Here is a 21,805-nt window from a genome sequence, read left to right as displayed (position 1 = left end):
TGTTTTTCTAAAAACGAGACTTTTTTTGTGTGTGTGGTACGCGGGCCTCTCACTGTTGTGGCCAGATCTTCCCGGTCCGGGACACGAACCCGTGTCCCCTGCCTCAGCAGGCAGACTCTCAACCACTGCGCCACCAGGGAAGCCAAGCCCTAAAAATGAGACTTTTATAAAACATTTAAAAACAAGATTGTGGGATTGGGGAAGCATTTTTAAAACTTCAGGGTTTTATATGACAATTCCGGGAAATTAAACATTGTTCCAGATTAATAAAGCATATAACTAATGTGCTGACTCTCTAATTGAATGTAATTTTTTTCTCTCTCTACTAGATGATTCATGAAGCTAAGAAAACAGCACCAAGTATAGTGTATATTCCTCATATTCACTTGTGGTGGGAAATAGTTGGACCAACACTTAAAGCCACATTTACCACATTATTACAGAATATTCCTTCTTTTGCTCCAGTTTTACTACTTGCAACTTCTGACAAACCCCATTCCACTCTACCAGAAGAGGTAATTTGGGAGAAATTATTATATTTTAAAAAGAGATATACTTAAGTAATAAGAATTTATGGAAAAAATTCCAAGTGCTACAGAGGTGAATAAAATTATAAGGAAAAGTTTTCCTATTAAAGATACCATTGTTAGCTATTTGATACATGTGCTTGTTGGGCAGGATGGTATATGTATATGTGTATGTATATTGTAAGACCATATTGTAAATTTTTTTTCTCTAAATGGAATATGATGCATACTATTCTGTAACTTACTTTATATATCTTATGTGTTTTTTAATACATAAGTCTTATTTCTTTTAAGAGCAGCATAGCTTTTTCTGTTTTCTTGATATACCATAATTTATTTATCCAAATCCTTATTAATAGGATTTTAGTTATTTTCCAGTTTTTTTCCTGTTGAACTGCTACAGTGAGCATTCTTGGGTTTTAAATTACATGAGCATTACTATGTGGATTTTTTTTAACATGTATTCCTAAAAGTGGAATAACTATAGCTTAGCCAAAGAGTATGCACATTTGACATTTTTGATAGTACCAAATTACTGTCCTTCAAATTTGTGCCAATTTAGACAACTACCAGTGACAAAGTTCATTCTGCTTCTGCCTGTAATACTCTTCTCCTAGATACATAGAAAATAAAGGTGTGATCCTTTATTTTTCTCAGATGTCTGCCTAGATATCACCTCAGAGGTCTTCCTGATCAGTTTCTCAATTACAGCAGTACCACCTCTGCCTATCACTGTCTTCTCCCTTACTCTGCTTTGTTTTTATCACTACTTGACATTAAGTATTAATTTGTTTGACTCTATCTCTACTAGCAGAATGTAAAATACGTGAAATCAGGGACATTTTTCCACCTCTCCGTCCCCAGAATACATAATAAGCATGTTGTAGTCTTGTGTGTGTGTTTTTAGAACATTAGTAGGAAGATAATTCAAATATTTTATTTTAAATATATTTACTGAGCACTTATTCTGTGACAGACATGGTTATAGGCATTGGGAATATAGCATTGAACAATATAGAGAAAAATCTGTATCCTCCTAGGGCTTACATTTTAGTTGAGGGAGAGACAAACAAAAATAAAATATAATACCAAGCTACCAGTATGGAGAAAAATTTAGCTAAGCAATGCCAAAAGAGTGTGGTAGGGCCACAGTGTTAAATCCACTAGGTTAGCCTCACCAAGAAGATGACATTTGAGCAAATACCTGGAGTAGGTAAGGTAGTGACCCATTTGAGTATCTGAGGGACAGAGGCTCCTGGCAGAGGAAAAGCAAGTGCGAAAGCGCTGAAGGAAGAGTGTGGTGTGTTGAAAAAATCGCAGAAAGTCTAGAGTGGCTAGAACAGAGTGAATAAAGGACGGAGTAGAAGGAAATGATGTCAGGGAGTTATCAAAGGACCAGATTGTGTCCCTGATGGCAGTTTTGTAGTTGTTAATTCTTCAACTAAAACTTAAGTAAACTGGGAAATGAACATTAAGTATATATTAATTACAGATTCTTAGGGTGGGAAGAGTCCTTAAAGTTTTCTACTTTAGTCATCTAGTTCTGGACTCTTAAGTCTTTCTTTTGTATAGAACACCTTCACAATTCATTTTGTTAGTTCTCACTCCTTAGAAAAATCAACTTATTTTGAGAGGCTTCCATTTCTTAATCTCCATTTGTTTCCCACATAAAATAGAGAGCCCGTCTATTCTGTCTTCATCATGACAAGCTCTTTGTATGTTTGAATATGGTTTTGTGTTCATTTCTATCTCCTTACTCTGACCCAGTCTTCTTCACACTAAAAATTCCTTCTTCTATGATAAGATATATTCCTTAGGACTATTAAATACAATAAAAGTTTATTTCTTGCTCACTTAACAATACCAGGCAGATGAGTAGGTTGGCGGGTCCACCCTCCACCATGTAGTCATACCAGACACTCAGGCTGAGAGAGCTTTCTCATTTTCATCATGTGACTTTCCAGGTTACTTTCATTCCACCCAGCTGAAAGGATTGGCCTTCTTGTGCCTGGTCTGAAAGTGATACATATCATTTCCTTTCACATTCCATTGGCTAAAACTCACATAGCCGTACCTAACTGCAAGGGAGACCAGGAAATATGATATAGCAGTGTGCCCAAAAGGAAGAGAACATGGGGTGTGATAATAGCAGGCTCTGCTACACGTCACACATATTTTTAGTTTCTTCAAAATTCTAGTCACTCTCTTGAATGTCTTTCTCTTTATATTCCTTTTGAAAGGCTGTACTCAGAATGAATTAAGTACTCTAGCAATGTTCTGATTAACAGAGTAAAGAATTGCTATTTAGTAGCCCCATTAACCATTGATTTATTGTACTCACTGTCAATTAAAACTTTGTTAATTATTTCAAAGTTTAAAACAAAGATAAGTTTATACTCTTGGTAATAAGTAAGGCAAACTAGCTGAACTTTATAAAGATGTAGGGAGGTTGAAAAGCTGTCATCAGTTTAATCTTGGATAACTTTATCAAGAATGTGGAAATTTTGGGGCTTCCCTGGTGGCACAGTGGTTGAGAGTCCGCCTGCCGATGCAGGGGACACGGGTTCGTGCCCCGGTCCGGGAAGATCCCACATGCCGTGGAGCAGCTGGGCCCGTGAGCCACGGCCGCTGAGCCTGCATGTCCGGAGCCTGTGCTCCGCAACAGGAGAGACCACAACAGTGAGAGGCCCGCGTACAGCAAAAAAAAAAAAAAAAAAAAAAAAAAGAATGTGGGAATTTTGTACTTAAAAAAAATTTTTTTAAAGATAGCTTTTTTGTTTTCTTATGGTAATATTTCCTAAGCATATCACTGTAAACTGAGTAAAGTATCCCAGTATCACACTGTACTGTAGGGTGGAATGGGCACTGGACCAGGAATTGCTCATTTTATAAAATGAATAGTCTATGTGGATACAAATAAGCAAGTCCGCTTTGAGCCTTATATAGTCTATGTAGTCCTTAGTGATCCAGTGATATTGTCTATATAGCATTGGACTATAATATGTGAGAAGTACTGTGTATACCATTATTAGCTACATTAAAGTTTGTCCATCTCAAAACTGCAGTCAGAGTATCTATATGTATGAGTACTAGTGGACCCTAACAACACAGCAGTATGGAAAAATGAGAAAGAAAGTCATCAGTGGATTAGAAACTTTGATGAATCGTGAAAGACAAGCAGTGGGGATTAGATTGATACAGGTAACCACATTTTAAAGCATGTGCATGAAAGGACTGCTTTGAAAGATGGGAGTGGTTTCTAGCTCTGGTTTGGTGCTAGGAGGGAATTGAAAGAGCCTTTGGACAACTGGATTTTTTGGCTTTCTTCACTTCTGGCCATTGCCAGACAGCAGTCAGCTGAGTTGTTTGTCCTCAGCTAGAGCAGTAAAGGTGGGCCCAAGGACTAGTGTGGCAGAGCAGTGACTTATGTATAGGTACTGAATGGGAGAAGTAGGGAGACCCTGTGCCCAGAAGACAAATTACAGGCACATTCTGTGTCTAACATAGGCAAGCTTCTTTCATAATCACTGGAAGTAGAAGCTAGAATAAACAGAAAAGGCATCTGTGGACAGTTGAAGATTTCAAAGGCAAAGATAAATTTATAAGTAAGCTTTTGAGGAAGGACAGCTCCATGGAAAATCATATCCATGCATCAGCAACAGATTGTTGTGGAAAATAACCACTGAAGACATTATACATGAAATAACTCCCCCCAAATAAAAAACCCCACAGGGCTAAAAAGAAGCAAACACAGATAAGAGTGAATTAGCAAGATGGAAGATCATGAGATCAGAAATTCTTATAGTAAATAATAAAAACAAGACAAAGATTTGAAAAGTGAGGAAGAAGTTAAAGGAAACAGAGGACATAGATTCAGGTCTAACATCTGTTTAATGGGATTTATGGGAGGAGAAAAATGTACAAGAGAAAAATAGTCACATAATAGAACATTTCATAGAATTAAAGAATACCATAATGTTCAGATTTAAAAGGTCCCCTGTTCTAACTGATGGGTATAAAAAGGCCCACATCTAGATAAAATTTCAGAACTCCAAAAGTATAGAGAAAAATCTAAAAATCTTCCAAGAGAATAAAACATTACTAGAAAGGACTGAAAATCAAATTGCTTCTACATTCTCACTGGTATAATACCAGCTACTAAGGAGGCAACTGAGCAATATTTTCAAAGTTAGAAGGAAAATAATTTTGCACCTGTAATTTTCTTCCCAGCAAAGTTAGCATTTGAGTGAAAGAACAAAATAAAGATATTTTTGAACATGCAGTGGCTAAGAAACTATTACCCATAAACCCGTGACTGAAATAATTATTAAGGGATTATTTCTCCTCTTGGATTTTTTTTATTTTGTAGAAGTTGCATATAAGAAGCAATGAGCAAAGAAAACAGTAAAACTTGTCACAAAACTGTGCTAGTAACATTTTTTTAAGGACTGTAAATCTAAGTTGATCTTGGTTCTGAACTCAAAACGGCAGGAAGGACATAGTGAAGGAGAATGAGGAAGTAAAAGCACATTCAGATTTGTATCTGATATGTAGATATTATTAACTTCACAGTTTGGTAGGAAAAGAAGCTTAGAGATATGTCTGTTAAAACTTGTAACAATAAAAGAATAGAAATACAACATACAACTTCCAGGCCACCAGAAAGGGGGAAAAGGTACAAACTGCAATAGAAATATCAAAAAAATAGATTCTAAAATTTAATGTAGAAGAAGAAACTGCTTGAGGGACTTCGCTGCTGGTCCAGTGGTTAAGACTCCATGCTTCTACTGTACAGGGCACAGGTTCAATCCCTGGTTGGGGAACTAAGATCCTGCATGCCACGTGGCATGGCTAAAAAAAAGTTCTTGAATTTCCAAGAAAATTTTGAAAAAGCCCTCCAAATATGGTAAAGCATACCACAATGTTAGTGATTAAAACTGTGCATTTGGGCCAGAAATGACAAATTAATGTAATACAGTTCATTAGTAGACTCTTGTATACATAGTAGTTTAGTAAATGGATTAGCAAAAGGAGAGACTTATTTCATAAATGATGTTGTGTATGTAGTCTTCATAAGTTTGGAGCATGGAAGAACCTACAAAGCAGAAAATGCAAAAGCTGTGAATGTAAATTTCTCTGTATCAGAGGTAGGCTGAACAAAGTACACAAACATCATACAAGGAATAAACATTATCATCCTCTAATAATTCTTGGAAAGATCTAGAGGTTTGTTTAGAAACATCCTTTTGAGACCTGTTTTGCCTTTATTCTTTTTTTGGTGGTAAAATATACCTAATTTACCATTTTAACCATTTTTAAGTGTAAAGTTCAGTGACATCAAGTACATTGCTTTAAGTTCATTCATGATGTTGTGCAGCCATCACCACTATCCATTTCCAGAACTTTTTCATCATCTCAAACAGAAACTCTGTATCCATTAAACAATTATTCCCCATTCCTTCCTCTCCCAGCCCTTGGACACCTCTAGTAACTTCCGGTCTCTTTGAATTTACCTATTCTAGGTATCCTCATATAAGTGGAACATAAAGTATCTGTCCTTTTGTGACTGGCTTATTTCACTTAGCATAATGTTTTCATTGTTCATCCATGTTGTAGCAGGTGTTCAAATTTCATTCCTTTTTAGGCTGAATAATATTCCATTGTAAGTACATACCACATTTTCTTTATCTCTTCATCTGGTGATGAACATTTGGATTGTCTCTACCTCCTGCCTACTGTAAATAATTCTGCTATGATTATTGGTATACAAGTATCTGTTGAGTCTTTTATTTTTTTTTTTCTTGCAGTTTTTTTGCATATACTGGGTTACATGATAATTTTGGGTTTAACTTTTTGAGGAACCATCATACTGTTTTCTACAGTGGCTGCACCCTTTTACATTCCTACCAGCACAAGGGGTCTAACTTCTCCACATCCTTACCAATACTTATTATTTTCCAGCCTTTATTCTTACTGAAGAACCACTCATTCTCATATCTCACTTTGGGTTGTGAAGGTGAATTACTTGATCTCAACAAAACCCATTAAGTAAAATATCACCATATCAGTTATTGTATGAATTATAGTTTGGAGCCTTGAGTTCTAAAGAAGATCCCATGTTTTTAGTTCCTTATCTATTGCATACATGGTTTATATAATAAGTTCAATATAAGTAAAAGATTTAAGAAATTATTTCTTTATTACACAATTTAGATTGTCATTAAAAACGTGTACAGTAACCTACTGTGGCATTGAATGATTGATACATAGTAATGTGTGTGTATACATATATATGTATATAAAATGCATCTGTTTTCTTTTTTAAGGTACAAGAATTATTTGTCCATGATTATGGAGAAATTTTTAATGTCCAGTTGCCTAATAAAGAAGAACGGACACAATTTTTTGAAGATTTAATTCTAAAGCAAGCTGCTAAGCCTCCTATATCAAAAAAGAAAGCAGGTTAGTTCTTGTATCGAAGTTAATATGTAATAATTTTGAGAAAGTGGAAATGAAATATCAGTTAATGGCATTGCCATCTTCTAATATCAGAAGCTCAAAACCTCAGTTGAGGTTGATACCTCTTACTTACCTCTTAAAATCCCTATGTTTCCCATTAAAATAGACTAAAGTTCTTACTTATTTATTTGTTTGTTTGTTTATTTAGGCTACGTCAGGTCTTAGTTGCAGCATGCAGACTCTTAGTTGCTGTATGCATGCGGGATCTAGTTCCCAGAGATTGAACCCCAGCCCCCTGCATTGGGAGCTCAGAGTCTTACCCAGTGGGCCACCAGGGAAGTCCCTAGACTCAAGTTCTTGAAGCATACAAGGCCTTTCATAGTGTAGCCCTAATCTATGTGGAATTGGGGCTAGAATTCATAGCATAGCCCCAATCTGTCTTTCCAAGCGCACCTTTGGCACTTTTCTCTCCCCCACCTTTTTCCTTCCAAAGCACTCTATCTTTAAACCATATACAGCATATTGTGTCTTTTCATAATTTCGTTCATACTTCTTTCCAGTATATCTTATTATTTCTTCCCTAACATCTAGACAAAATTAATTTATTACCTTTATGATGCACTGTACTTTTTTCATACTAATATGATATTACAGTGATGTTATAATTATGTCTCTTACTCCCTTAATTGATTGCCAACTTATTGGGGCAGCACTCTCATATTCCCTTTTTTATCCTTATTACTTATTAGTGCATATCTGTTTAAACAAAATTAAATTTTTCTTATATTTGAAACGTACCACAATTTTTTGTTAGTTTAAAAGTTAACTAGTAAAAATGACTTTTTAAAAAATTAGAATATTCTTGTCTTGGAAATATGCATTTTCAAAATTTTAATAGCCTCTTAAATGATCTTAAAATGGTAATGATTTAGGAATTAGCACTCCAAATTACAAGTTAGCGATTATTGCTGGGGGTGTTGTAGAGGTCGAGATTATGATAGCTGTTTAGTATTCCAAATCCTCTGATTCCTGGCAAATACAAGGAGGATAATCCCTGAGAGCTTGTCTACTTTGTGTACTGAATTGTTTATTACCCTTGATACGGTGGGAGAGTGGTAACTAAAATCTTCCATTCATGTAAAGTTTTGCAGGCCTTGGAGGTACTCCCTGTAGCACCACCACCTGAACCAAGACCATTGACAGCAGAAGAAGTGAAACGACTAGAAGAACAAGAAGAAGATACATTTAGAGAACTAAGGATTTTTTTAAGAAATGTTACACATAGGCTTGCTATTGACAAGCGATTCAGAATATTTACTAAACCTGTTGACCCTGATGAGGTATTAATTTAATCTTTGGATCAAAATGCTTCAGAATTAGAGACTATTTGACTAGTTTATGTGGTTCCCTCTGTATACTGTGATCTTGTTTTCTGTATTTGGAAACATACCAAGTAGTATCCTAAGCACACAGAGGCTTCAAGAGCTATGTAAAGCATTTTCCTTTCCTGCAGAGCATAGACAATTAACTTTGCCCAACTCAAATGTTGTAGAAGTAATTTGAGAATGTCTTAACACTACATGATATTACTGTGACCTACACAGTTAAGAATGAGGTCCTAAGTTGACATTGAAGGGTGGGTGGCATTTGGATGAGGAAAGAGGTTTAGAATGTTACTGGAGATATAGGTGACCAAGAATAAGAATGAATACAAAACAAAACTCGCCTTAAATAGAGTCACAGTTTTGTATTAATATATTTTCATTATATCTTATGTATTTATTCTCTCTCCTTTATTTTGCCTGGTAGAAAAACTTGACTCAAATTTTTTACGTTCAGAGTTAATTTAGTGATTTGGTCATTTGCTTGAATTTTAGGTTCCTGATTATGTCACTGTAATAAAGCAACCAATGGACCTTTCATCTGTAATCAGTAAAATTGATCTCCACAAGTATCTGACTGTGAAAGACTATTTGAGTGATATCGATCTAATCTGTAGTAATGCTTTAGAATACAATCCAGATAGAGATCCTGGAGGTGAGCATTACTGGTTTTGTTTTTCTTCCTCAGAGGGTGGAATGGGGGCTGCTAATGCTTAGTGGTGGGTGATTTCATACTAGGTGCTATATTATAAACATTTCATATTCACAGTGCCATTCAGTCCTCAACAACGATATCCTCATTTTACAGATGAGAAAAATGGAAGTTTAGAGAGGTTAAAAAACTTACTCAAGGTCATACTATCAGGAAGTGGCAGAGGCAGAATTCAAATGCAGGTTTCTTTCACTCCAATACAATTATATGATATAGCCTCTAATGAAATACAAAATTGCATAACAACTTAGCTTGTTTCCTTTGTTTATCAATGTTCTTTCTCAAAGTAGAAAAATTAAAGCTCTCTGTAATAAAATAAGTTTGAAAGGATTTTCTTAGTTAAGACCATTATAAATTTTATTACAAAAGTAATACAGCATAATTCTTGCTAACAGTAATACTTAAAAAACTAAGTCACCCATTTCCTTTCTCCGAGGGTGGACACTGTTAAGTTTGGGGATATCTTTCCAGATCTTTTCTATGCGTAGAATGCATTCACGTTCTACCTCACATACCCAGTCCGTTAAATAAAATGTATAAAGTAAGGGATTTTTAAGTGATATATTTGTTCATATTTATAATGATATATTCAAATATCTATATGTTTGTTATAAACGTGTTCATTTCCAAAAAATATTTTCTCAGGTGCTTTTTCCTAGCTTCCTATTCTTGCTTTATGGATGCTATGCCCTTAACTGTCTTAGTGGATAATTTTTTTTAATAGTTCTATTTCCTGCATTGGCTCTCTCCTCCAGTACATTGGCATTCTGTTTTTAAATTTGTAGTCCTTATGAATTAGATTGATTTCCACCACTAAGCGTTTCCTCAACAATTTAAAAGCTCACTGTTCTTCCCTTGCCAGTCTTCTGCCCACACCTTCCCTAGACTTTATCCTGTAGTTCAGAGTTCTGGAGGTAAGCAGTGGGAAACAGCCTACCATGTTGGGAATACCCCTTAACTGTAGAAAGAAGGAAGCATTTATCCTGGAGGAAGAGGGCTTTTTCTGTTTCATTGCAGTCATACTGCCGCTGCTTCCCTTTTCGTCCACTGTGACAACCTAAAATTACTTTAGAGCAGTGGTGTTCACACTTTAGCTACCATCAGCATCTCCTACAGGACATGTTAAGATGCAGCTTGCTGGGCCTCACCTCCACAATTTCTGATTCTGTAGATGCAGGGCCTGAGAGTGATGTGCATTCTGACAGATTCCAAGGTTTTGCCGATGCTGCCACACTCCAGGAACCAATGAACGTCGCCTGGCCTTTCTTCAGGCCATGTTAAAAGCCCCCAGCAACATCCCTTCTGTTATTATAGCTGTTCCTGTCACCTATAAACTGAATATTGTGTGAATTTTGCAGCCTACTGCCCTGTGAGGGGGACTGATCCAGCAGTTCAAGCAAATTTACATTCACTTATTATCTGCCTGTTGCCTCAAGGCATTTTCCAGTTAACAGTGCTTAGGCTCAGTTTTGGATTTTTTTCTAGTGTTTCCTATGTAGAGTTGCTGTTTCATTGTCTTTGTTTAGTTTCTCTGTCAATGTAATAACATCCTCTATATCTCTTCCAAAATTGTTTTACATCCCTGGTTCACTCATGACACTGATAGCCTTCCTTGCTGTTTTTGTGTCATTATGTTGTTTAGTTTTGCTACTGATTCTTATAATTTCTCTGGTATTTCAAAGGGATCTGGATAGGACAGGGCCATGAAATTAGGTTGAGTCTGCCATGTTGAATCAGATGTCCAGAACATTAGATTAACATCAAAAACAGAAATAACACAATTCCAGTAACTTTTACTATTCATGGTAGAAGTAAAAAAGGAATTGTAACAGCTATAATCTTAGCCCAATATATGGTGTTAATTTTTGTTACATTAGCAAAAGGAAAACATTTTAAAATTCTTTATTCATTCCATAGATCGTCTTATTAGACATAGAGCCTGTGCTTTAAGAGATACTGCCTATGCAATAATTAAAGAAGAACTTGATGAAGACTTTGAGCGGCTTTGTGAAGAAATTCAGGAATCTAGGAAGAAGAGAGGTAGGAAAATGATTGGATATCAGAAAAAGATGCTTTAGATGTATTGAGTCCTTTTAATTAATTGTTCATGTAATTTTCAAATCTGGAAATTTGATTTGATATTCCACATGTCTGTTTATAAGGTTGTAGCTCTTCCAAATATGCTCCATCTTACTACCATGTAATGCCAAAGCAAAATTCCACTCCTGCTGGTGAAAGAAGACCAGATCCAGAGAAAAATGAAAAGCTGAAGACCCCCAGTACTCCTGTGGCTTGCAGCACTCCTGGTAAGTGCACTTACGTAATTTTCACTTACGAAACTATAGCCTTTATTCTCCTCTAATGCTGTTTACTTTTTCCATCAGTTTCCTTTGTCTATATTGATGCAGCGAATTATGTTGATTTCATTAACAGTAAGACAACTTTTCATTCTTGAAATAAATCCAGGCTTGCAATAAAGTACCACTTGCAATCCCAGTTTACCTGTCACCTCTCAGGTCACAATCTAATTGTGGTATGACTTGATTTGAAACTGACTTTTATTTCCTATAAATCCTAGTCTGTTTCCTGTTCCTCTTTCTTCTTAGAGTATAATTCCATGGAGTACCAACCCAAATCCTGTGGGGTTCCTGAGGCCTCTCTTCTTTGGCAAGCTCTTAATTCCAGTTTTTGCCCTTTAAGCTCCGTGAATTTCAGACTGTCCTCAGCTTCTTAGCCTCTCAGCTATTCATTTGTTTTCCCAGATTTTGGTGCCATAATTCCTCAATGCTTTTAAACAGAATGTTCATAGAGGCAGTATTCAATGGGAGCAACCCAATGCAGATCAACAGCAGAATATGGAAAAACACAGATTATTGTACAAAAGTGAAAATTATTAAACTTCAAGTACATACAACAGTATGGATGAGTCTCCCAAACATAAGGTTGCAGTGTGGTTACACTACATCTAGTCTAGGCAGAATGTTGAATCTCTGTATACTGTAGTTTCTTCATCTGTAAAATGATGTCGATAATGGTAGCAAACCTGATCAGGTTCAAGTGGAATGTCAGTGAGTTAGTACATATAAAGGCCTTAGAAGAGTTCCTACTATACGGTAAGCACTCAGGAAGTGTAAGCTATTTTTAGTCTCACCCTTCCTTCAGTTCATTCCTTATACTACTGCCAAAGCGACCTTTGTAAAATATGCATCAGACAATTCATGTCATTGCCCTCCTCAAAGTTATTTGATTTTTTTAAAAATTATTCAAGATAAAATCCAAATTCCTTAGAATGACAGGTCATTGACCACTTTCTACCTTCTCACAGAACTCTCTACTTTTGTTTGTGTATTCCAACCATACAGTACTATGGTGATATCTCAGATTCTCCCCTTAATATCGCAGGAGGTATTTTTTTCTCCCACTCACTTAGACTTTAAAAAATTGTTGAATGTTCTCTTACCCTTTTTCTTTAAATTATTTGAAGCTCCGTTGAAGAGAAAAATCCGCAGAAAGTCGAAGTGGTACTTAGGCACCATAACAAAACGAAGGAGGATATCACGGGCAAAAGATGATGGCCAAAATGTCGTAGATGACAAAATTGAGAATGATACAGAGGAAAATCAAGACACAAGCGTAGACCACAATGCGGCTGGAGACATAGGGGAGTCTTCAATAGAGGAAAACGAAAAGCAGCAAAATGCCTCTGAAAGCGAAATGGAATTGGGAAATAATTATTCAAGTACTTGTTTTGAAAATCAAGTTGAAGAATCTGGAAAGACTATAGCATGTACAGAATTGAGGAAAGATAAGATCACTTGCAATGGAGATGCTTCTGGCTCTGAGATAGCAGATACTTCTGATGAAAATGAAGCAAAAGGTAAGTCTCAGTCAAGCAACTTACTAAGTTTAAAAGATGTTTCATTCAAAGTTCTTAAATAGTTAATTACCATCTCAGTTTACTCCTTTTTCCTTGTCTTTCAGAGTACAGGAGTTAATTAGGGAAAATAGCATTATCTTTAATAACTATTGAGCTAGTAAATCACTGTTGTTAAAAGCACACTACAGCATCAAACAGTAGTTTACTGCTTAGTAGCTTGTGACCTCGGTCAAGATTCTTGACCCATCAGCGTCAGTTTTCTCATTTGCAAAATTGGGGTAGATAGTTGCTGGGTAATAAGATATTCTGAGGATTGAATAAAGTAATTCATCTAAATCATGTAGCAAAGTGCTTGGCTATACAATTTTTAAAAGCTGGCAGGATACCCTCTCATTTTTAAGCAAGATAAGCAGTTTCTTATCCTGCGATTTCTTGCTGAGTGATGTAGAACAACTGTTACCCACCCCCATCATTCCTCTATTCCTACTGTAGGTTTAGCCCAAGGTTATTTATATTTATTCTAATGATCCTGCTCCCAAAGTCTTTCATGTAGAATTGTTTCCTGTCTGCACCTTTTTGGACCTTTGGCATTAGATTTGTTTGGTTTTTGGAAAAGCCAAACATTATTTAGTCTTACAAAGCAAAAAAAGGGTAACAGGGTCAAAAATTTATTTTGGTCAAAAACAAGTATTGACTAAGTTAATGAGACTGGTTTTCTTCAGTGGCTTATATGCTGTAGATAAATCTTTTCCAAGGACTCCCTTAAAATGAGTTCTCGTGTGTTTGAGTAATCTTAGAATGGTCTATTTTAAATGTTAATCCTCTGGCTGTATAATTTAGTATGTTTTGTTTAGGTTCGAAGTTTATTTTTTCTTTTATCATTATCTTTTTTAAAAGGACACTATTTAGTGAGACAGGTACCTGTTTCCATGTCAGGAGATTTGGGTTCTTGTCCTGGCTCTTAGAACAGTTAGGTATGTTGACCATAGAAAAGTCTTCACCTTTCTTTGGCCTCATTTTTCTCATCTCTCAGTGAATAGATTGTTCTAGATCAGGGATAGGCAAACTTTATCTGTAAAGGACCAGATAGTCACAACTATTCAACCCTGCTAGAAAAGCCACATTGACACACATATGTAAAATGGGCATGGTTGTGTTCTAAGAAGACTTTAATTATGGATTAATTAAATCCATATTTAGCCTATGCATAGTAGTTTGCAACTCCTATTCGAGATTACTGAAGCCCCTTCCAGCTCTTAAATTCTGAGTTTTATGCCTAAGTAGGAGACAGTCTAATCTGTTGAGGATCCCTTGAAATACTCTTATTTGAGAAAATATTTCTGAAATGTCCTTAATTTTTTTTTTTTTTTTTTTTTTGGCCGCGCTGTGCGGCATGCAGGTTCTTAGTTCCCCGACCAGGGATTGAACCTGTGCCCCCTGCAGTGGAAGCTCAGACTCCTAACCACTTGGACCACCAGGGAATTCCCTGTCCTTAATTTCTGAGTGTGTAAATGGCAGCATCTTAATCTTACAGCAGAGTCAATAAACCAGAACAGGGGTTTGTGTCTAAGTAAATATGTCCTGCTATTTAATCTGCCTAATATTTATTTTAGGTATTATAAAATGTCTATGAAACAAATAATAGTTATTTATTTTTTCATTCTAGAAATGTGTGTTCTGCGAATGACTCGAGCTAGACGTTCCCAAGTAGAGCAACAGCAGCTCATCAGTGTTGAAAAGGCTTTGGCAATTCTTTCTCAGCCTACACCCTCACTTGTTGTGGACCATAAGCAATTAAAAGTATGTAAATTGAAATCATAATGCTTTCATTGTGCAGGTTAGAAACATAACCCACCAAAAGAGGGGTTGTAATAGTACATTGCATAAATTTGGCATGTAATAAATAATGATCTTATGAAAGGATAAACTTGGTATAGAATAACTTTCATAAAGGCAGTGGTTGGAGATGGCTAGTATGTTGATATTATTGTTTTTAACATACTTATCTATGTCACTGATCCCATACATTGTTTTTATGACCATTACATATGGCCATTTTAGTTGGTTTTTACTTAACAAAAACATGCAACCGTGGTTAACTATGAGGTAATGGAATATCAAGGTAAGACCAGACTTGAAGAATCACAGAAATTTATCAATAGTAAGTCCATTTCAGTCATGACAAAAAAACACTGAGTGGATGGAAATTCCTTTTTGTAAGAAAAGAACCCTGACGTGGTGAGGTCATTTATGTACTGTCTCTTTTTATTTCACATAACAGAATTGATTATAATGTACTCATAGTGCCATAAAATATTCTGCAAAAATGTTGCCTTTTTTCCTGTTAGTCTAATTTGAGATTATTTTTAAATTTGTCTCTAGTGATGTATGGCTAGAATTGAAATTGGCAACCTCCTCAGCTGTAGTTTTTAGGATGAGAGGCCAGAGTCATAGAATGTTGATAACATTAACTTACAGCTGAATGTCAGAGTCATTATCAGAGGCTGCAGTGTCTCATTAGATGACTTGGCCTGCCTTCTCTCTGGCTTATATTCTAAAAATGCCCCCACATCTTCAAAATTAAAATATCTCAGGGAATTTCTCTCACATATGTAACACTTACGTTTTCTTTTAGAATCTTTTGAAGACTGTTGTTAGAAAAAGTCAAGAATACAATATTTCTCAGTTGGAAAATTTGTATGCTGTAATCAGCCAGTGTATTTATCAGCATCGCAGGGATTATGACAAAACAACACTTATTCAGGTAAACTAATATATATAAGTTAACACATTATAAAAATTTTTAAATACCATTTTTTAATGTGTGGATTATGGATTATTTCTAGGTATAACTGTGTTCTGTGCTTTTTTAAATCTAGCACTTAAATTAGTTTGTGTTTCTTTAATAAGCAATGGAACACTGTAGTATCTGTAAACTATGAAAAATCTATTTTGTGTGTATATTGATGAAGATATATAGTTCCTTTTTAAGGCAGACTTAACATAGACCTATTTGTCTTTACTTAATCCTGCTTTACAGTGGGCATTCAAGTACTAATGTTTAAAAATAGAGTTTGGCTGATACCTATATAGTATTTTATATTATATATAACTGGTATCTACTATATACCTATTAGCATGTAATATATATAGTATTTATTATATCTAATAAAGTATCCTATGGTACCTACACAGAATAATATATATGTAACAGTAATACCTACAAAATATAAAGTATTAATATCTATATGTACACCAGTGCCTTGATTAATAACTGTATGAATTTAATGTAAGATGAAAGCATCTCAGACTTACTTCAAAGAGGTTTAAATAATGAAGTCCCATCAGTGATACCAGTCTATGTGATAGTCATAAACACTGGACAAAGTTTCTGTTTCACTATCAGATATATACATGGATAATAATATCCTTAAGGTTGTTTACTGCGAAAAAAAAACCCCAGCAATGGAGTCATGTTTCTTTGATTTTTTCCATATTGAAACTTACTATTTTTCCTTCCTACCCTTTATCTAGAAAATGGAGCAAGAAATAGAAAACTACAGTTGTTCCAGATCATGAGGTTATGGTACCAAATATTCTTTATATTCCGTTCCTATTTAATTCACCTTTGTCATGCTGACATAACTGATGCAAGATGAAATCCTGTATCTTTAAGGAAAAGATTAAAATAGTAAATAAAAATATTTAAACTTTTCTGGTATTTATGTACATGTGTAAGATAAATTACAGAGATAACTGATAAATATTGGAATTTTCATTGAGTCACTGTAGTATAGTATTCCTGTGCTTATCAGTAGTTAAAGTGTGGCCAACTCTTAATAAAGTTATTTTGATAACTAATGTTTATGGCACTTAAGAGTAATTAGTGGGCTTCCCTGGTGGCGCAGTGGTTGAGAATCTGCCTGCCAATGCAGGGGACACGGGTTCGAGCCCTGGTCTGGGAAGATCCCATATGCCGCGGAGCAACTGGGCCCGTGAGCCACAATTACTGAGCCTGTGCGTCTGGAGCCTGTGCTCCGCAATAAGAGAGGCGGTGATAGTGAGAGGCCCGCGCACCGTGATGAAGAGTGGCCCCCGTTTGCCACAACTAGAGAAAGCCCTCACACAGGAACGAAGACCCAACACAGCCATAAATAAATAAATAAAGCAAACTGTCAACAAGTAAAAATAAATAAACACTATTATATTTAAGGGCAGTCTGTTCCTTTAAAAAAAAAAAAGAGTAATTAGTGACATTGACATTCTTTTGTTTTAAGCACTTTTAATTTTATCCTTCCTAAAAATAGTTTATTGTGTCAGACTAGAAACTTATTTAACCATTGTCTCTTTGCCATCCTTTGTCATCTTTGTTTTCTTCAATGCCCATCTCCCATCTGCCTTTAGCGTCCTCGCCTGTTCACTTAAAAGCTAGTGTTCAAGTAGTGATTTGCAGGAGGGCCCTTGAACAACTTCTAGCTGCACAATTCTGTACTTGAAGGTCAAAATTAATGCTTTTTAGATAAACATTTTTTATAATTCTCATTTGGATTAATAAAAATTTTAAATATTTTTCGGTTTACTTTTATGATATATACAACAAATGTATTAATGACTACTTTGTTAAACATCTTTTTAATAGCACGAAATTTTTATATTTGAAAACTATTTATATCCTAAATGTGTTTAGGTTGTATTCTATAGATACCTTTTATATACAATTATGTAAATATTATAAATTTTGTATTAATGATACCAAAAATACATTTCTTTCTTAAAGAAATAAAAACATTCACTGCCATGCATATTCACTCCCTTCCCCCTCTGCCCGTGTTTTTCCTTTTTAGGAGACATTCTACTATTAGTTTGTGAAATAGCTTCTGTTAGAAACTTCTTTTGAGGGGAATAGGGGATAATGATCTCATATGAGAGATTCTGGATTCTAATACAGTTTCTGAGTTAAACTGCCTTTTGTTGTCATTTTATCTGGATATTGTATTTAAAGCCTTCTAAAACTCAACTCAGATACCTTAATTAGTAGATACTGTCTTTTGTAATGCGTGATGCAATGCAAGTCACTGAAAACGTTTAAGTACCTGTATATTCCTGGATTCGCATACACACACACGTACTCATTTTTAGTGAAGTTTATTATAACTTATTCTAGATGCATTTTTTATAACTAGGATTTTATTTTATATTTATAGCTTCTGTAATAAATTTTAAAGGTGAAAATTGCTTCTCAATGTTGTTTCTGTTTCTTAATTATTTTAAAATAATTCAGTGCAAAACAGTTGCAAAAATCTGTTTTATTACTGTGCATAATTTAAAATGCTGTTGACGCTGAAATGTGTATATTCTTTAGCTACAAAGACTAATCTGCTTCCTGTCCTTTTCATGACATACTGTCTGCAGACGTGGGAAGTAATATATCTACATTCCTATGTAGACTTTCAAAACCATGCTGAAATTGCAAACCTAGAATTTTTTTTCTCATTTTTTTGCTTAAAAGTGCAATCAGGCTATAGTAATTAGGCAAGAAAAAGAAATAAAAGGCATATTCACAGATGATCTTATATATAGAAAATCCTAAAGAATCCACAAAACATCAGTTAGAGCCAATAAATACCGCAAAGTTTCAGGATAGAATATCAGCATAAAAATCAGTTGTATTTCTGTATACTAGCAATGAACGATCCAAAAAAGGAAACTAAGAAAGCAGGTCCATTTACAATAACACCTAAGACAGTGGAAGACCTAGGAATTAACTTAACGAAGGCAGTGTAAACTTGTACACTCATGAGTAAAAAATGTTGCTGAAAGAAATTAAATGAGACCTAAATAAATGGAAAGAGATCCTGTATTCATGTATTGGAAGACTTAATGTTGTTAAAATGGCAATGTTCCCCAAAGCAATCCGCAGATTCAGTGCAATACCTTTCAAAGTCCCAATGGCCCTTTTTGCAGAAATGGGAAAGTCAGTCCTAAATTCATAACGGAACTGCAAGGGACCCTGACTGGCCAAAACAATCTTGAAAAAGAAGAGAAAGTTGGAAGACTCATACTTTCTTTATTCCAAAACTTACACGAAGTTACATTCACAAAACAGTGTGGTACTGGCATAAAGGACAGACAAATTTAAGAGCTAAAACTATAAAATCCTTAGAAGAAAACATGACCTTGAATTTGGTGATGATTTCTTAAATATGGCACAAAAAATACTCTAGCAACTAAAGGAAAGTTGGATAAATGATATTTCATCAAAATTCAAAACCTTCATACTACTTCTGCAGATAGTATCTATACTATAATTATTATATAATTATGTAATTTAATATGATACTATCTTAAAACTCAACAAGAAAAAGACAATCCAGCAACGGATGTTTCTGATGACTTAACAGTTTTGAGGAGTACTGGTCAGGTATTTTGGAAGATCTCCCTCTGTTGGAATTAGTCTGTTTTTCTCATGATTAGACTGGGATTATGGGTTTTGCAGAGGAAGATCACAGAAGTAAAGTGATCATATCAAGGTTACTTACTATCATGGTGAGTTATGACTGTTGATTGACCTTGATCACCTGGCAGAAACAGCGTTTCTCAGGTTTCTCCATTGTAAAATTACTCTTTGGGTACTGTGCTCTGGAGGAAGGTCACTGTATACAGCCCAGTCTTAAGGAACGAGAAGTTATGCTCCCCCTTCGCCTTTTTTTTTTTTTTTTTACTCTTTCTATCAGGGATCCCTGTAAGTGTACACCGTGGGATCAACTGAGATTATTTCAGTCTCACTTATCTTCTCTTCAGTACAACCTCCCTGCCACATAACACACAAAGAATACATTTTTGCTCAAAGTAATGCAATTGAGAGATTTCCCCATAATAAGAGGGACTTTATTAGGACTTGAGTGTAAGGTAACTACTTGCTGAGAGATACTATATGTGGGGGTAAAAACTCTATTTATTTTTTACTGACGTAGAGTTGATTTACAAAGTTATGTTAGTTTCTGGTGTAAAGCAAAGTGATTAAGTTATATATATATTTCTGTGCATCTGTGTTTCCTTTTACCTGGTGCCTGGAAAAAATTCATATTTATAGTTTTTCATATAAATTCATATTTCATATAAATAAATTCATATTTATAGTTTTAAAATGTATTTATATATTATTATATGTATTAAATATATATATAAGCAGAGAAGGGCAGAAAATGCTCTCACCCCTTTCCTTCCAGAGACCTTTCCTAGAAATTGTGCACACTTCCCTTTTTTATCTCACTGGCTGGAACTTAGTCACATGGCCCCATTTTGTTGAGAGAGAGAGAGAGGGAGAGGGAGGGAGAAAGGAAATAGCTGGAATTCCAGAAGCTATCTTGGACTGTGAGGTGACCTTAAAGATGGCAAGATTCAGGGACTATAATATTTTTAAATTCAGGACTTGTTGCTTATAGGAAGTAACAGCTGAAAAAGTAAGGAGCCACTGAGTCCTTGAGCACACAAGTGGCATGGTCAAATGGACTTGAAAGCTTTTCTTAGATGGTCTAGAAAAGTGACAGGCTAGAGGCAGGAAAGTCGAAAGAAAGACTTTAGAAGGCATATTTGTAAAGGCTTAGTAAGACCTTGATTAGTAGTACAGTGCATATTAAAGATAATTCCATAGTTGTATACATAAGCCCCCTGGGGATTGGTGGGGATATTCACAGTAATACAGAAAAGTTGCCAGTTTCAGAGATGAGTTGAATACAATTAAAAACATTTTGATTTTCAGGTAATATGGGGAGGCAGAAGACAGTACAGTCTTTTTATTTTTTTTTTAACATAGTTGATTTTTTTTTTTTTTTTTTTTTTTGCGGTACGCGGGCCTCTCACTGTTGTGGCCTCTCCCGTTGCGGAGTACAGGCTCCGGACGCGCAGGCTCAGCGGCCATGGCTCACAGGCCCAGCCGCTCCGCGGCATGTGGGATCCTCGCGGACCGGGGCACGAACCTGCGTCCCCTGCATCGACAGGCGGACTCTCAACCACTGCACCACCAGGGAAGCCCTCGAGAGTACAGTCTTTGTAAGTCCATATTTTGAACATAATTGTGGCAGGCTGAAAAACGGCCACCAGAAAGATATCTTCATCCTAATCCCTGGAACCTGTGAATGTTTCCTTCTATGGCAAAACAAAAAAGGAAAGGGTTCTTTAGATATAATTAAGGATCTTGAGATGGGGAGATTATTCTCGATTGTGTGGACCCTAAATGCAATTATGTATCCTGATGAAAGGGAGACAGAGGGAGATTTTAAAGAGAAGGCAGTGTGACCATCAAGTCAAAACTTGAGACATCAGGGACTTCCCTGGTGGCACAGTGGTTAAGAATCTGCCTGCCAATGCAGGGGACACGGGTTCGAGCCCTGCTCCGGGAAGTTCCCACATGCCGCTCTGAGCCTGCGCTCTAGAGCCCGCGAGGCACAGCTACTGAGCCCACGTGCCACAACTACTGGAGCCCGCATGCCTAGAGCCTGTGCTCCGCAACAAGAGAAGCCACCGCAATGAGAAGCCCACGCACCACATCAAAGAGTAGCCCCTGCTCACCGCAACTACAGAAAGCCCGTGTGCAGCAATGAAGACCCAGCGCAGCCCAAAAAAAAGAAAGAAAGAAAGAAAGAAAGAAAGAAATTGACATCATGTGGCCACAAGCAAGAAAATGCTGGCAGCCAGCCACCAGAAGCTAGACAAAGCAAGGAACAGATTCTCCCCGCATTCCTCTAGAGGAGTGCAGCCCTGCCAACATTTTGATTTTGGCCTACTGATATTGATTTTGTACTTCTTGCCTCCAGAATTGTAGGAGTTATAAGTAAATGATGGTGAG

The 21,805-nt window shown here is 36.0% G+C and overlaps 1 protein-coding gene across 2 annotated transcripts in view; it reads left to right on the top strand.

Moving 5' to 3' along the window:
• Nucleotides 1–17,541, top strand: part of ATAD2 (ATPase family AAA domain containing 2) — a 69,867-nt gene extending 52,326 nt beyond the window's left edge. For both annotated transcript variants that reach the window (XM_030875730.2, XM_060287096.1), the window contains 10 exons: nt 330–515; nt 6,854–6,989; nt 8,130–8,326; nt 8,864–9,023; nt 10,998–11,120; nt 11,243–11,386; nt 12,565–12,957; nt 14,624–14,757; nt 15,593–15,721; nt 16,492–17,541. In XM_030875730.2, the coding sequence (XP_030731590.1) occupies nt 330–515; nt 6,854–6,989; nt 8,130–8,326; nt 8,864–9,023; nt 10,998–11,120; nt 11,243–11,386; nt 12,565–12,957; nt 14,624–14,757; nt 15,593–15,721; nt 16,492–16,536 (1,647 nt within the window). In that variant the 3' untranslated portion in view covers nt 16,537–17,541. The remainder of the gene's footprint in view (nt 1–329; nt 516–6,853; nt 6,990–8,129; nt 8,327–8,863; nt 9,024–10,997; nt 11,121–11,242; nt 11,387–12,564; nt 12,958–14,623; nt 14,758–15,592; nt 15,722–16,491) is intronic.
• The last annotated feature ends 4,264 nt before the right edge of the window (nt 17,542–21,805 follow it).

This window comes from Globicephala melas, chromosome 17 (genome assembly GCF_963455315.2).
Source record: "Globicephala melas chromosome 17, mGloMel1.2, whole genome shotgun sequence".
Classification (NCBI taxonomy): domain Eukaryota; kingdom Metazoa; phylum Chordata; class Mammalia; order Artiodactyla; family Delphinidae; genus Globicephala; species Globicephala melas.
This window is presented reverse-complemented; position numbering and strand designations above follow the sequence as displayed.